Source organism: Podarcis gaigeae (assembly GCF_964106915.1).
Source record: "Podarcis gaigeae genome assembly, chromosome: 1".
In the NCBI taxonomy this organism is placed as follows: domain Eukaryota; kingdom Metazoa; phylum Chordata; class Lepidosauria; order Squamata; family Lacertidae; genus Podarcis; species Podarcis gaigeae.
In genome coordinates, this window is record NC_139678.1 from 60,289,028 (window position 1) to 60,305,182 (window position 16,155).

General features: G+C 42.9%; 1 protein-coding gene across 1 annotated transcript in view; it reads left to right on the top strand.

Annotated features, from left to right (window-relative positions):
- Positions 1-3,059: 3,059 nt before the first annotated feature.
- SLC6A5 (solute carrier family 6 member 5) overlaps positions 3,060-16,155 on the top strand; it is an 86,513-nt gene continuing 73,417 nt past the window's right edge. Inside the window, exon 1 of the mRNA XM_083750206.1 lies at positions 3,060-3,247. Coding sequence (XP_083606332.1) covers positions 3,173-3,247 — 75 coding nt within the window. The 5' untranslated portion in view covers positions 3,060-3,172. The remainder of the gene's footprint in view (positions 3,248-16,155) is intronic.

Sequence of the window (16,155 nt, forward strand, 5' to 3'; positions counted from 1 at the left end):
ACCAGAAGCTTTTCTACTAGGTATTGTAGGTACGGACATTAATAGACAAGATAACAAGTTATTTTTATAACGGCTGCGAGAATATTGTTGGCACAGAAATGGAAACAAGAATTGCTGACAAAGGAGGACTGGCAGATAAAACTGATGGACTACGCAGAATTGGATAAAGTGACAGGAAGGATTCATAACCAGCGGGACCAAAAGTTCTTGAAAGACTGGAGTAAATATGCGAAATATTTGAAAGACAATTGTAGTAATTTGACTACGCTTGTAGGACTACAAGAAGTTGTGTAAGGAGAATAATACAAAATATTACAAAAAAAGGATTTAGGAAACAGATTTTATTGAAGATTTGAACTGTTAAAGTAATATGGACAATAACAAAATGCAGAATTAAGACGTAAAGTTTGAAAATCATTGGTTGTGGTTGATGGAAGTAGTAGGCTAAAACATAGCCAAATGGGCATACAAATTGAGAAGACATGTTGTGTTTTTATCTTTTGTTTGTTTGTGTAAAAATCAATAAAAATATTAAAAAAGAAATTGGCCAATTGTATTTTTTACTAAGGATTACACCTATAGTAAACTCACAACATGGCTACTAAATTGTAAAGGTGTTCAAAACCTGAAGAGCTGGCAACCAGGAGAGGGGGTAGAAAGAAAGGTTAAGTCTACTGGTTCTTGGGTTAACAATGATCTTTCACTCTGCATTTAAATGGATTTTTCCCTGTTGCTGCCCCAGGAAGACTGGCAATTTGGAAGCACACTCACTCTGAAATGCCAAACCAAATTTCTTAACTTCTTCTCCATCCCGGCTTTCTGATGTTCTGTGGCAGTGATTCTCTTTAGGAGAGGGGGTGGACAGACTCACATGCTAGATACATGGACTGTAAGATATGATCATATGGGGCAGGCCAATTATGGGTCTCTCCTGGCATCTGGGAATAACGGGGGGAAGGCTAATGTTGCATCATGGTTATTGAACTTAACAAAGTTCAGTTGTATATACAATTGAGCTTTTATTGAACCTCTCGATGAAGTGTGCAATGAACTAGTAATGAGCAACTTAGGTGGGGGAGGATCTCTTAATAGCATTGACCTTTGTCACATTACTGGATAGCCTTAACCCACTGTCCATTCAGCTGGAAAATTGGATTGGGGGAGTGCATGTGGTGGAACTTCTCTGCTATTCAGGAACTGTAGTAAAGCTATGCTTTCCCCATGTGAGTGAATTGATTCCTGCATTGGAAACAGAAACATAAGGAAACTACTAGTGGTGGTTCACTCCTTTTGTCTGTAAGCCACCTAACCAAAACCTTAAAAGAGAGATTTTCTAAGGTATTCATACCTCAAAATTTTTCCAAAACAACTGTAAAACCTCAGATTCATTACCTTATAAGATGAGCTTTCCTCAAGCAGCAGTGAGGAACTGATCTGGAGCAACCAATGTCCCCTTCCCCAGTGAAACAAGTTGTGGGTTAAGCATCCACCATCCCTATTCCCTTGCTCCCCATCATCCCTTATGATGCTGCTTTTCAAACATAAATCAATTCAAACCAGTTAAGTGCCTTTAAAAAGGCAAAGGACCCCTGACAGTTAAGTCTAGTCGCAAACGACTCTGGGGTTGCGGCGTTCAACTCGCTTTACTGGCCAAGGGAGCTGACGTTTGTCCGCAGACAGTTTTTCCGGGTCATGTGGCCAGCATGACTACGCCACTTCTGCCACAATGGAACACCGAAACCAGAGCAGTGCATGGAAATGGCGTTTACCTTCCCGCCGGAGCAGTACCTATTTATCTACTTGCACTTTTTTGGCATGCTTTTGAACTGTTAGGTTGGCAAGAGCAGGGACCAAGCAATGGGAACTCACCCCATCGTGGGGATTCAAACCACCAACCTTCTGATCAGCAAGCCCTAGGCTCAGTGGTTTAGACTACAGCGCTACCCGCCATCAATATATATGTGGGATATGTGCAAAAAGGAATAAATATATGACCTTTAAGAGTATTTCATAATCAATTATCAAATTGGAATCAAAGGTGATGGAATTGATTATTTCATCAGTAGACTATTAAAATATGGTGTTGTTTTTCTCAGTGTTCTTCAGTGATACTCTTGCTAGGCAAAAATTATTAGACAGCACAATTCTTACAGCACAATTCTAGCCATTTCTAACCATGTGGAATTCAGTAGGACTTAATTCCACATAAGTGGGGTTGGGATTGCAGCCTTGATCATATAAATCAGATGCTTACTTAGAAAATCCAAATCTGCTGGTTGGAACTACCTTATTCCCAGTGGCATAGTGTGGGTTGCCAGTGCCCGGGGCAAGGCAAGTATCCTTGGCACTGTCCACCAATAGGCTAGAATGGAGGGGCAATAGCTCAGCAACCTACCCGAGTGGCAACTGCAGTACTCCATGAGCGGCGAGTACAGCAGAGAGTAGGATGGGGGATTGGTCAGGAGTGGGTATCTTTCTAAAGCCCTCCAGAGGGTTCTCTAGCAACCAGCCATCTCCCAAATCCACTCTGCAGTCCACCCAGACACATATTGGGAGATTTTCTGTGTGAGGGAGAGGCTGTGCTATTTTTAAAATTTATTATTACTACTTTATTCTTTTTTCTTTTGAAATTTTGCGCCCCTAGGAATTTTGCCCCCAGGGCAACTGGCCCTGGGCCCCCCCCAAACTACGCCAATGCTTCTTCCTGTTCCCCCAGATTTTATGCTGGCATTCATATGGCCCTGTTGTTACGTTCCATTATTTAGAAATGCTTTCCATTATTATACCACAATGTCAGTTTTCCAGGGTAAGCAGAGACATAAGTCTAATTTACCTTATTTTCTGCTTCTGAATCAAGCTGCTAGCACTTTTCTCCCTGCTATCGCTATTTGATAAAGGTTGCCCTGATCACCTCTTGAAGTTCAAATTTTAAAAGCCTTGGTGTGGCAGGCTGTTTTCTTTCAGCATTTCAAATCACTAAAATGTGATACAATTCAACAGTTAATATTAAACCTGCCTGAGAGAGGGTTGTTTTAGAAGTCTCTCTGAGCAGATCCAGCGCTTTGGGAAGGGCAGAGGACAGTATCCCTTGCATCTGGCTGCCCAAACATCAATCCTGCTATTGCTGCTGAAATGATTCTCTGCTGCTCCCCGATTGTGCAGGCATGAATCAATGGACAGACAAGAAGATAGTCTTGCCAGACAGACAGTATCTAGGATTGGTAGCAGATACACAGGACTGTCTCAGGTAAATCCAGATGTGTGGAGAGTGAGCATGCTCATGAAATAATCTTCTTGGCTTTTTTATATTTAAGGGGGTTAAAGCAAGCATCTAGATAACCGAAAAGGATATGTGCTATTGTAGCCAATGATCTCTTAATCAATTTCACCATCATTGCAATCCTGTGAACCATCTGCCCCTTGGGAATCTGCCAGCATATTAAGCATTATGTCAGACTGACTTATCTGGATGGCCAAGCAGTGGAAGAGCAGAATGAGAGAACCAAGATAAGAGGCCTTAACAGCCTATGTATTGTAGATGCAATGGAGGAGAAATATTCTGTTTTCTTTCACTAGGCCTGTGCTGTGCTGTTTGCATCTCTAGTGGGGAGAATAACTGAAGAGCATGTGTCCAGATTTTTCCCTGCATTTTCTCTACCTTTGCAAACAGCTTCTGTCTTTTAAGAAGGTTCCCCCCGCTTATGGTTTACACTTCCGCTTTTGTACTAAGATGCATGGAAATTAATTTAGCCAAGGACATGGGAGTGCAAGTCCAGGTATATCTCGCTAGATAGCCTTCATCAAGAGATACCTAAATGTCAGAACATACACACAGAAATATATAATTAACATACTGATTAATTAACATTTTATTGTTTTAACCATAGTATGTTATTTGATCAGTATCTTGAATGTGGGGCTACTGAGGTATCTGCACAATAGATACAGAAAGAAGTTGGTTTTAATATTTATAATTCTGATATACTTCCTTTCAAAATGTCGTAGTTTTTGAAAAGTTGTATGATATTTTCCAGGCTTAACTATATTTTGTCTGCACTTACCCTCCTTATGCTATATTTCTGTATGTATATTCCTCATTTTATATCTCCCATGATAAAGGACATATTTTATATTATGCCTTTTTCCCAGATGGGACTCAAGGTGGCTGACAGATAAAAACAAGAATCAATAAAAACATAGAAAAACAACAACATAAGCATTGATAGAATTAAATCTCTCTGTGTGTGTCTGTGTGTGTGTGTGTGTGTGTGTGTGTCGTGTGTGTGTGTGTGTGTGTGTGTGTGTGAAATATCTATTTAAAACATACACATAATTACAATAAAAACAGCCTGGGACCAGCCCCTCCATTCAGTGGCATAGCGTGGGGGGTGCAGGGGGGCCGGCCGCAACGGGCGCAACATCTGGGGGGGGGGACGCCCTCACACTCGCAGCTCTCTGCCCCTACTAAAATCCACGGGTTAGGGGGCGCAAATTACTTGCCTTGCCCTGGGTGCTACGCCACTGCCTCCATTAAAAGCAGCTCCCAAAAGCCTGGTTGCAACAAGAGTGTCTTTGTCTGCTGGTGGAAGCACAGGAAGGAGGGAGCCAGTGCAGCTTCTCTAGGGAGGAAATTCCAGAGTCTGGGAGCAGCCACCAAGAAGGCCCTCTCCCATGTCCCCACCAAGCATGCCTGTGAGAGTGGTGGGACCAAGAAAAGGTCCTATTTTAACTTGAAAAACATTGCAGTTCAATCAATTACCTCCAAGATTTTGCATTTATTGCTTAACTCTTTGGGCCCATTGTTGATTGGGTGCTGTCCTCTTATTGTGCTTTTTCACATATGTAAGAAGCAACTATTAAGGTGGCAGTCTTGTTTCTACTTACCTGGGTATATATAAGCCCCATTCAACTCAATGGGACTTACCTCTGAGTAGACATGCTTAGGAAACTAACCAGACCCACCAAGAAGTGGCTTCTCTGAATTCATCCCTTGCTCTTTCTTCATCTAAATGCCGCTGTCCTCCTCACTCTTACTTGGAAAATGGTCCATTGTGGAGTTATTCCAGAATTATACCTTTAATGTCTTGCTGCTGTCTGAGAAATATGCTAGTGAAGTGGATGGCAGTTGCAGGATCTGTATTCAATTGCTTCAGAATAATAGGTCCTTTGTGCTTGCTTTTTCAAAAATTGTGCTTGCACAATGGAGGAAAAAATCCTGCCCAAAATAAATTTGACAGTAGCCAAAAAGCTCAGCACTACAAATTATTCGCCATTGTTGAGAAATCAAACTCCTTTCTGTTGGAAAATGTGTGTGTGTGTGTGTGTGTCCCCTACTGAATTTAAGTCTTAAGGACTTCACGTTCCACATATTGAGGAACGAAACCTGTCAGTGTAAAATAGGTCAGCACTTGTTCTGCTGCAAGATAAACCACACTTCAAAGTGAACCAAGCAAACCATTTTCCTCAGGAGGACCAGGCTGAACTTATTGGTACTTGGAGATAGCTTCGTTCTCAGTAAATTTCTGGGGCAGAGACTATTGCTTGTCAAGGCGAATCTGGATTTTAGTGGTCATATAGCTGGTCAAGAAAACTGCAGGTGAGGTTTGTTTCCAAGGGTTCACCTTGCTTTATAGCAGCGGTGAGCAATCTTTGGCCCACCAACTGTTGTTGGACTCCATGTCCCATCAGTCCCAGTCAGCATGGCCAATGGTCAGGGATGTTGTGAGTTGCAGTCCAGTAACACCTAAGAAAGAGTCACAGCGCCTGCTGTGGCTGTAGAGACCAATATAGGAGAGACATGTTTTGCTGCGGCTGGGGCAGATGAAGACGTCTGGTTGTGCTGATGTAGGTGTGTCACAGCATTTATTCTTTCTGCGCTACTCCCAGTGGTCATTCCTCCTCTAGTCACTGCTGTGGATGCACAGCTGGACTGATTGTCTCCAGGCTCTGCAGCCATCTGCAAGGAATTCCCACACAGTGGGGTTGATGTTGCCAGCCTTCATGTCACGTAGCCTTCATGTAGGGTAAAAAAAAAAACCCTTGTATTCTACTGTCCCGCAGTTCAGTGCACCAGTACACCATTTTTACTGTTTATTACTGAGATTTGTTTATTTAGATAAACCCTTATTCTGAGCTTTTACTTGAACTTAGATTCTGTTTCAGCCTTGAGGGGAGAGGTGGAATAAGGGTTCAGTTTAGTTTGACACCCTGACTGACATTTTTTGCTGAAACCATAGATGTCTATAAGGCATGTATTCTAGAAATATGATACAGTGGTACCTCAGGTTAAGTACTTAATTTGTTCCGGAGGTCCGTACTTAACCTGAAACTGTTCTTAACCTGAAGCACCACTTTAGCTAATGGGGCCTCCTCCTCCTGCTGCGCCGCCGGAGCACGATTTCTGTTCTCATCCTGAAGCAAAGTTCTTAACCTGAAGCACTATTTCTGGGTTAGTGGAGTCTGTAACCTGAAGCGTATGTAACCTGAAGCGTATGTAACCTGAGGTACCACTGTATAGTGGCCAGCAGAAATCCTTGGTGGCATAGAGGGTACATGGTCAGGGGACAATAGATGTTAGCAGCGTGACTGCCTGGCCAGTGATGCAGAAACGTCCTCCAGATGTGTCTGTCCCTCTCACAACCGTGCACCCTTGAGCTCCCAACTTCCAATATTATTAAATGAAACTTCCGTGACAGAAGCCAAGTCCCCTATTCACAGTCTTCTTACTGTCTAGATTCATAGCTGTGTCAGAATTCAGAATGTGTATTTGAACATTCCAGCAGCTGCTGTGTAAATAGGTAAATGAAAGCAACTGGAGACAAGAACACAAGGCTAGGTGCACATCATGCTTCCATCGCTTGATGAGTTAACACAAGCTGCTGCAGAGAAGCCTAAGCACACAAGCAATTAATGCTTTAAAGATTTACCAGACCCTTCATTATCTGGGGATAATTTCAACTGAAATGAGAGAGAACTTTTATCAGAGAGCTCTTATAAAGGTAATGATTTCCCTGTCCAAGAGACTTGGCTCTTTATTAACTGAAAGGACCTACGCTAGGAAATTCTGTACAGTTACAGAAGAAGGGGGCACTCATATTCCAGCCAGCCAGGAATATTTAAAACCACGATTAGAACACCACCACCAGCAAATCAAAATTAATTTCAACCAATCTAACCCGCAGCTCACTGTGGCAGACAACACAGTCATGTGCTATATACTTTATATCACATATAATAAATTGCAGAAAGTAAATTTTAATAGGAAATTGGTAGGTCATAATAATCTGATGTAATTCAGGAAAAAAGATTAAATTAATGGATTTTCAGAAGCCAGTGTGCATTATTTCTTAATATGAGCATTACATTAAAAACAGGTTAATGATTTGTTTCCATATCTAAGAAAAGTTCAAAAATATAGCTTTTCATTTAAAAAAGAGAGAGAGCAGGGAAAGTACAAAGAAATGTGTCACCTTTAGCAAAGTCTGTTTTATCTCCCCATGCTTTGATGGCTTTGTTCTGCAGTAAAAGGAGCTACTGAAATCCAAGAAACAGCCTTGCGTGACTGATTGCATGCTAGCCTTATTTCCCTTTTCATAATCCAAATGGTAAAAACAAACAAGAGAAGGAATGGTCATGCACCTCTGTTTGTTTGTTTATTATTTTATTTATTCAATTTATTGCTCATCAGAAGTAGATTTTGCTTAAGATATAATTGGCTGAGATTAGCCCTGAAAATGATCAACCAGAATGAGAGAGAACGCAAGAGATGAGCTGTAACCTTAGCCATGCAATATTTCCTAATTCCTGAGATGTGCAGTATTGAAATCATCTAATGGCCCAGCTGTATGACTGGCAGGTGCCATTGCTGGACCTTGTTCACAGCCACCATCTGTGGTGCGGCAGCACCTGCCATTGGCATGGCTGGTTCCATTGTCTGCCCTTCACTCCAGTCAAGCTTGTTAAGAGCCATGCAATGACACTTGTGTGGCATTGGTGAGAGATGGCACCATCGCATTCTGAAGGGCCATTAACAAAACCTTAGGACAACCACGCACTTGGTATTTTCGGGGGGAAATTATGCTGCAGCTGAAGCTATGTGGTCAGTGTGGCATGCAGGGCAAAGTGATTCAACTAGCTAGCAATCCATCTTCCTTGAAAATGAAGTTACATGGTAGTAGGGACCGTTTGTGGACTTATCTAACTGTTCTGGCTCCATTCACAGCAGAACCATGTAAGCCCCTGGTGTGCTAAGAGCTGCAGTTCATTCTCTTGCTTGCGCTGAAAAGTTTGATTCTTTAGAACAGGTGTGGGTGGCAATCTGTCATTGGACTCCAACTTCCATCAATCTTAGTGAGCATAGTTGTGGGAACGTTGAGGAAGGCAGGAGAGGATGTATTGTTTAAATATTATTCCTCCTCACTCATGCTAGTGAGCAAGCAGCAGAGCACATTCCCTTACAGATTGCTGGAAGCAAGTTGATGATTCGTTAGAATCCTTTAATTTAAGCAATCTAATCTGGATTGTCCAGTCTGGATTGTTCCTGGTAAATTTCCCCTTTATTTCCCTCTTAAAATAAGAATTACATGACAGTCTTCTTTAAAAGTAAGCGTAAAGTGTACTTACATTCAGTTCACAGCAGTAATCTGAAGGCAGGCTTTATCTTGTGGTTACAGTTACTTTTGTAGAGAAAAGAAGTCTGAGCTACGCCTCAGATTTTCCACATTGTGACTTCCATCATCTGTAAGGATGAGCCATGTGCTGGCTAAGAGCCAGAAGAGGAGGTCCAAGAGAGAAGTCCGAAATGCGAAAATGGTAAAAGGGAAGATGGCTGCATGGCTAGCCCTTTTACATGGTCAGCTAGGGTCATGCCCATCTACCTGGTCACACACAGGGGGAGGAGGCACCAGAATAAGTATGACAGGAAGTCCTCCCTGTCTGGGGCCACATCCCCCTGTGTGTCCACTCTAGGGTTTACAAACACTTCGGGTTACAAACACAGGGTTACAAACTCCGCTAATCCAGAAGTAGTACCTTGGGTTGTGATGTTTGCCCCAGGATGAGAACGGAAATTGTGTGCCGGTGGCCCGGCGGCAGTGGAAGACCCATTAGCAAAAGCGTGCCTCAAGTTAAGCGTGGTTTCGAGTTAAGAATGCACCTCCAGAATGAATTAAGTTCATAACCTGAGGTACCACTGTACTTCCCTTCATCTGAGGATGACAGGGTAGTATACATTTTAAAAATCTGTTGACGCTTAAGCACATCACTTTTTATACGTATGTGTTATTAGCAGTGTACATTTTTATATGTCCTCTTAATTTCAGTTGGAGACAACTAAGCATGTACAATCCTTGATATTATTAACCTTGAAGCATGTTTAATTCTGGTTGGATAATGCCCTAATTGTTTTTGCTTCTGCCTTTTCAGCAGTTCTCTCATATCATCATAAAACTTGAAGGAATCAAAACACCAGCTAGTTTTAGAATCCCATTTTCTACTATTCACTCCCAAATGCCATTCAGTCCAGATTAAAGCATGCCAACATCACAGAGCAGGTGTGCTGCCGTACAGTGCCAAAACAGTGAGCCAAGCCATATGCTAAAGCAGGGATGGGGAGGAGAATGTGTGGTCCTCCAGGGTGACTTGACTACATCAGCTCTTGATCATGGGCTATGGGCCTAGGACTGACAGGAGTTGGACTTGACTGGGACTGACATCAGGAGGGTCAGTTCCCCACCCTTGAGATAAAGTGAAGTTTGTAGTTTGTGAGTGTGTGAGTTATAGGGTTACTTTTCACCCTCCCAGTATCTCAAGGCTATTGATCAATGATTCTCCCTGTTTACCTCCACTCCTGAACTATTAGGCCTCCCCCTGCAGTTTTGCATTTTGAAACCTGAACTTTCCTTTCCATAACTCCAACATTCATACGATTAGGATTCTTTTCCCCTGCATTTATTTATTTATTTGCTTATCTGCAAGGACTTGGAGTGGGGGGCAAGGTACCGATGGGAGAGGAGGGGGAGATGCGAGCTGATCCAGGACAAGATCAATTACTATTTTTCATCTTTGACAAAGTAATTAAGGCTGTAGTGACTTGTTAATTCAATCCGAATGGCTGCTGTGGTGATAGATGCAGATTTACAATCAGTTCTGCTTCAGCGTAGGGAAATGATTATCCACTGCAAACAGGAGGCCTGAGAGCAGGGAATCACTCCAGGGGGACGTGTTTCCTTTTTTAAAGAGACTGCAGGCTGCGCTACAGAGGCAGAAAAAAGCACATATGAAGGGAGGGGTAAGAGAGAGATGCCCTCATCTTCTCTAACACCCATATTAACACTTACATATACAGTGGGTTGGAAACCATGTATGCAAAGGATTACTGTGCATACAGCTCTCACAACTGGATCCCTGAAGCCAATATGTGAGATGATGTGTGTGCAGTGCCCAATGCTGGATTGGGGCCATGTGCGCCATGCCAGACAGATGGTCAGCGCTATCAGCTTTGACAGGACTTGTTCCTGTATCCTTTCATCCCCTCCCCATCCCAATCACAGCCAGTAGCACTAGCCTTCTGACTGGTGGGGCTCAGTGTGCAGAGATACAGAAATTTCCTTATAGAATGAAAGCTTGATCCATTTACTACAGAGAGCAAATCCATATGGCCAATCTGGCAAGTTGAGGCTTGAGGGCAGATTGAGTTTGTCTGTGCAGCATTCTACCCAAGGGTAAAATGGTGATGTTATTTGCTGCTTCTTGAACACAACACACATTTAAGCTTTATTCACACTATAAATGTATATTGGCTTTAGATCACTTAATTGTCACGGCTTCCCCAAAGGAACCCTAGGAATCATCGTACGGAAAGGGTGCTGATGACTCTGTTCCCATCCCAATTCCCTAGCCCTGCCCCTTTCGTGATACAATTCTCAGGACTGTCTTATAGAAGGAGTGATTTTTCAACCAGGATAAGTTCATAATATATATTCTGAATGTTTAACCAGATTTGGGGCAGATTTACTTCAGTAACTATTCCCCTGTGCCGTGAGCTGGAAATATTCTAAACTCACTGCAGGTCCAGCAACCTCAATACCACAGAGAGCATGCAAATCCGTCAGAGATCTACTCAGCCTATATGTCAAGCATGTGAATTTACACTGTGACACGAAGTCATGCAAATCTACACAAAGTTTGTCAAATACAAACAGCTGTTTCTTAAAAGGGCATTTTGCCATTACTTCATCAAAACAGTGAATGATAGCATGGGTGCCTGTTTCCAAATTTTACTTCCTACATAATCTCTGTGGAATAAAATAGACCATGGCACCCTGTTTTAAACGCCTTTTGACCAGGCAGCTTTCTATGTACCACACACTTAGGAAAACACAGTAGATTTCTGTGCAACCAGTTTGAGGAACATCAGTGACCGAGTGCACTGCATGGGCTGCCTCAAAGATGGAACTTCTCAAAGCTAACTGATGTCAAGGTAGCTCCAAGGTCAAATTTGTGATGCAATAATAAGAAAGGCTTTCATACATTTTTGATGGGAATATCAGAAGTCTCAGGATTTCTGGTGGGTTGTGTATGCTACATGCTCAAGTATGCTGAGCCAGGAGGCCAACATGGTAACATGGATCCAGCGCTAGCCTTTTAAATCTTTGTTTCGTGGGAGGAATAAGGCCATTTTGTTTGAAACTTTGACAACTCACCTCCTTGTTGCAGCTCTCATGGAAGTTGCACACTTTGGAGAAAGTGACAGGCAGTTTGATAAAGGGAGGCGGTGTGGCAGGATATGGCAGCTAGCATTGGCTGACAAATTAACACAGCAATGCAAACTGTCTGGGGGTGAAATTGAGTGGGACACTTATTCTGAAGGCTGGATACGCCTACATTAATTCTAACCCTAGGGAATCCAGATCCAGCCAGCCTGCCAGCCAGCTCAGTGTTCCTTTTGGACAGACACCTTGGTATAGCTGGGAATTTATGCCCTTGGTCAATGTTGTATTGTTTATTCTTTCTGCTTATTTGAAGAAAAAAATGATGTTTGCTTACATGGTAGTCATGGGTCTTTTCTTCTACAACTGGATGGGATGTGCATGTTTGTGATCTTATTCTTACTGTTGAGGTTGCAATTGTTACTGTCTTTCAATTCAAGAGAAAAAAGGCGTGGAGATGTTCAGGGTGTCAGGAGAGGATATATTGTTTATTAATATCCTTCCTAACTTGCGATAGAGTTTACATCATAAGCAGAGTTTACATTCCCCTTCTCACATACAGCAGAAAGCTGGTTGCAGGCTCATTAGAACCTCTTATTATTATGCAGTTTAATCTGCCTCAGATTGAATTGTATATTCCTGGTAAAATCACCTGTAAAAATCCCTCCTAAAAGAATAAAGACAACGCCATCTTATTCATAAGCAATAAAAAGAAAGTTTACTCATGATCAGGCAAAGCACAGTGTGATCCCTGTAGGCAGGCTTTAGGCTTAAAGATACAAATTTATACTAACAGGTTTATCCCATAAGGGAGATGACCTGGGCGACTGCTTGGCTGGCAGCCAGCAGTTCATTCCAGGAAGTTCGCAGGATGGAAGGAAAATGGAAAAGAGAGAGAGAGTGGCAGCGTGCCTTGGCCTTTTACCGGGTCTGGAAAGATCATGGCCACCCACTAGTCACATGCAAGGAAGGATGCTGCAGGCCAGGAGGAACAGGAAGTTTTGACTGGCTGGACCAAACATTCCCTTGCATGTCCACTCTAGGAAAACAAGGAATGTTGTATTTGACTGCTCTCAGTGGATTACATCCCACAAAAAGAAGGACCCTTTAGTCTGCAACTTATTTTCTCAGGAAACATGTTTCTGATGGAGTGGGGGGGGGGCTGGCACATGGGCACTCATGTGATTGTTTCCAGGGAGGGCAAAGGAAACAAACAAATATAACTAGCATCAACTAACAGATGTGCCATTTATGGGAAATCTGGTGATTCAGTGGTAGAGAGGCCTGGGTAGATCTGGCCTCTGACAAGCTTGCAATCCAGATTCATCCTTCCACTGTTTTGCAATAGGTAGAACTGCTGTATATCTGTGGGTAGCCCTTGCATCCAGACAATATTTAACACTTATTGCATTTATATCCCTTTTTTATTATTCAATGAGTTTAAGATGTTATACTGCAGATGGTTCTCCTCTCCCTCATTTAATCCTCGCAACCTTGTGACTACTGAAACCCTCAGTCCATTCTCTGGCATCCTTCACTCCCTCCCCCCTTAATTAATTGCAGATATCTGGAATTTTAACATAAAAACAAAAGGTAGATTCAAAGGAAGGAGTGCTTTCTAACAAGGGTATATGGAAAAGGGTCTTCCTGAATGCTGGAGAAGAACTGTATATTTAACCTTAGGAAGTGTGATGTCTGAGTCCCATGAATTTCAAGTGTCCAGGTCAAATTCTTACTCTTATTTCAAATATTTTCTCTTAAGTAGGCCTCCCAGTGTGGTTTCCCATCCAGGTGTATTATCATATTCACCCAGTTTCAGGAAGGCTGCAGCATCAAGGTTCCAATTCTGGACCCAAATTCTGGGAATTCTAAAGGCACAAAGAAATGAAAACATTGAACATCAGCCAAATAGACACTGAAGGCAGGGATTGAATTATTTTATTTTATTTTTTTGGCTGCCTCTTTTCTTCTAAGGAGGATCTCTGACCCTCTTCATGTCATCAAAACAGAAGCAGCACCCATCTCTTCCAGGAACCTGCCTCCCATGGTGGCCAACTTTCAGCCAGAATTTCTATAAGCAGTCTGTACAGGGTTGCCTTCACAGCACAAAGCCACTGCTGCTTCATTGGCCAACTTCCCATGCTCTTTCTAGCTCCCTGTTAACAAAGAGGAAAGAAATACCAGCAGTGTTGGTGCAGATCTGCCATAAGTGTGTGGAGGGATTTTTTAAGCGACGTAGACTATATGGAGAGGTAGTCCACCCGCTTCCCACTCATTTCCAGGCCAGGACCCTTTCAAGCTGGCACGGAGATCTATCTAGCCCTGCAATAAAAAAAGAAAACCGTCCGTCCCACGAGGGTTAAAAAAAAAATAGCCCCCCTCCACCTCTTTTCCCCTTTTCTTCCTAATGTCTCAACAAATGAAACTGGTTTGTAAAAATGTTGCATGGGAAATAAAAATACGAGAGAGACATTGCACACACTTTTGTAAAAAAAAAATATTTAATAAAAAAGGTGGAAATTGACACTTTGTAGCTGGGACGCAGAGTTTACTCGAAATTGGCCCTCTAGCCGCCGTCTCCCCTTCTCCCACTTCTACCCGCCTCCACTGCACCAAAGAGCATGTACAGATTGCTCTCTCCTCTTCGAGGCGCAACTGCGGCTGTGGCGAGGGGTGCAAAGGGAAAGGCTCCAGTCCTGGTTTTGCTGCTCCCCTGTGTATCGGATGGGCTCGTGCAGACCTAGACGCCTCCTTCGGTGGTAGCAAAACAGCACGACTTTGACTCGCTTTTGTTTGCAGGAATTTACGCCGTGCGCTTCAAACTTCAAGTGCTTCGGTTTAAATCCGCAGGATTCTGAGTCACTGATGCGCCAGTCCCTAAATCTCTGCTGCTGCTGCTCCTCCTCCTCTAACTCCCGTTGCGGACAGTCCCGCTCGTGAACTTGACTGGAAAGAGGCAAATCCCAGATAGGCAGCCCTCTTCGCTCTGCAGCAACGCGGAAACAAAAGGCTCCCTGGACGCAGGAGGCGTTTTGAGCACAGACCAAGCGTTGAGAGTCCTTCTTGCCGCGGTCTTTGCTCTGAAACTCCTCTCTGCAGCGGGCTGGGATGACGCGAGTTCCAGGCCCCCCTCGGCAACGCAGTTGCCCGCCCTTCTTGCCCTCAAAAGGAAGAAAGGTTTAAATAAAGAGGGAGGGGGGAGCTGATGAGCAACGGGCAAAGGTTGTGGAGAGTTAAAGAAGGGGAAGGAGCGCTTACTAGGTTTAGCTATTTATAACATCCCTTCAAATCAAGAAGATCAATGAGTACGAAATTGTTGGCGCCTGATGTCCGCTTTATTAAATATGACGCCAGTAGACGCGCATTGGACCACCTTAGAGAGTGCGGAGAAAGGGGCTTGGGCTACTCCCCGTTAACTCTTCCTCGTGTAGAAAATAATCTGATGAATAATACACTGGATGTCTCCGCACAAATGAAAGCTAATTAGATTACATTGGAGACAAAATGAATCTATTTCCATTTACCGGTACATTTCTTTAAGCGCTACAACCATTCCTTGCTTTGGTTCTCTTGTGGAACCAGCGCATTGTAGTTGGGTGAGTTTGGGCGCTGCGAAGATTAGTTTTGAGAATACTGAGAGAGGGGAGGTTCTGGGGGTGTAATTTAACCACTACCGAGATCTTCTTGCATAGGAAAACTAGCTCTATATTATTCTTCAGCCAACTTCTAATGACTTCGGTAAAAGTGTGTGAGAGAGGGGCGGGAGGAAGCTCTGAAAAGGGAAATGTTATGAGCTTGGAAAACACCCTGTAACTCTCTTCCTAGTTCACTTACAGATAGGTAGCCGTGTTGGTCTGCCATAGTCAAAACAAAACAAAATTCCTTCCAGTAGCACCTTAAAGACCAACTAAGTTAGTTCTTGGTATGAGCTTTCGTGTAAGTGTGCATGTACACGAAAGCTCATACCAAGAACTAACTTAGTTGGTCTTTAAGGTGCTACTGGAAGGAATTTTTGTTTTGTTTTGCCTAGTTCACTTAGTTAATCACCCATTTGCAGTTATGTGAATTTCCACTTCCAATTCATCGACGTGGCTAACAAAATTCTGCTAGTGTGTTTTTCACTGGAGACAAAGATGTCCGGTTGTTGTTACTACTTTATTGTTCCACTTTCAAATTTAATAAATTAACAGTGCGCTAAAATGGCCAGAAATTTATGAGCAGATTCCTGTAGTTCGAACCCTACCTTATTTATTGAAGTCTCCTGCTCCGGACAGTGAAACTGTGACAAACAACACTAGTCCTTTAAGATGGATGGTTTGTCTCTTTTAATTTAGTTCATGTATTTTAAAGGGATTACTCTAATTTGGGGGGGGGGTCTGGGTGACACCAAGAGTAAAAAACAAATCTGTTCTATAACCCACAGCTGTATCTGCAATTGAATCGAAAC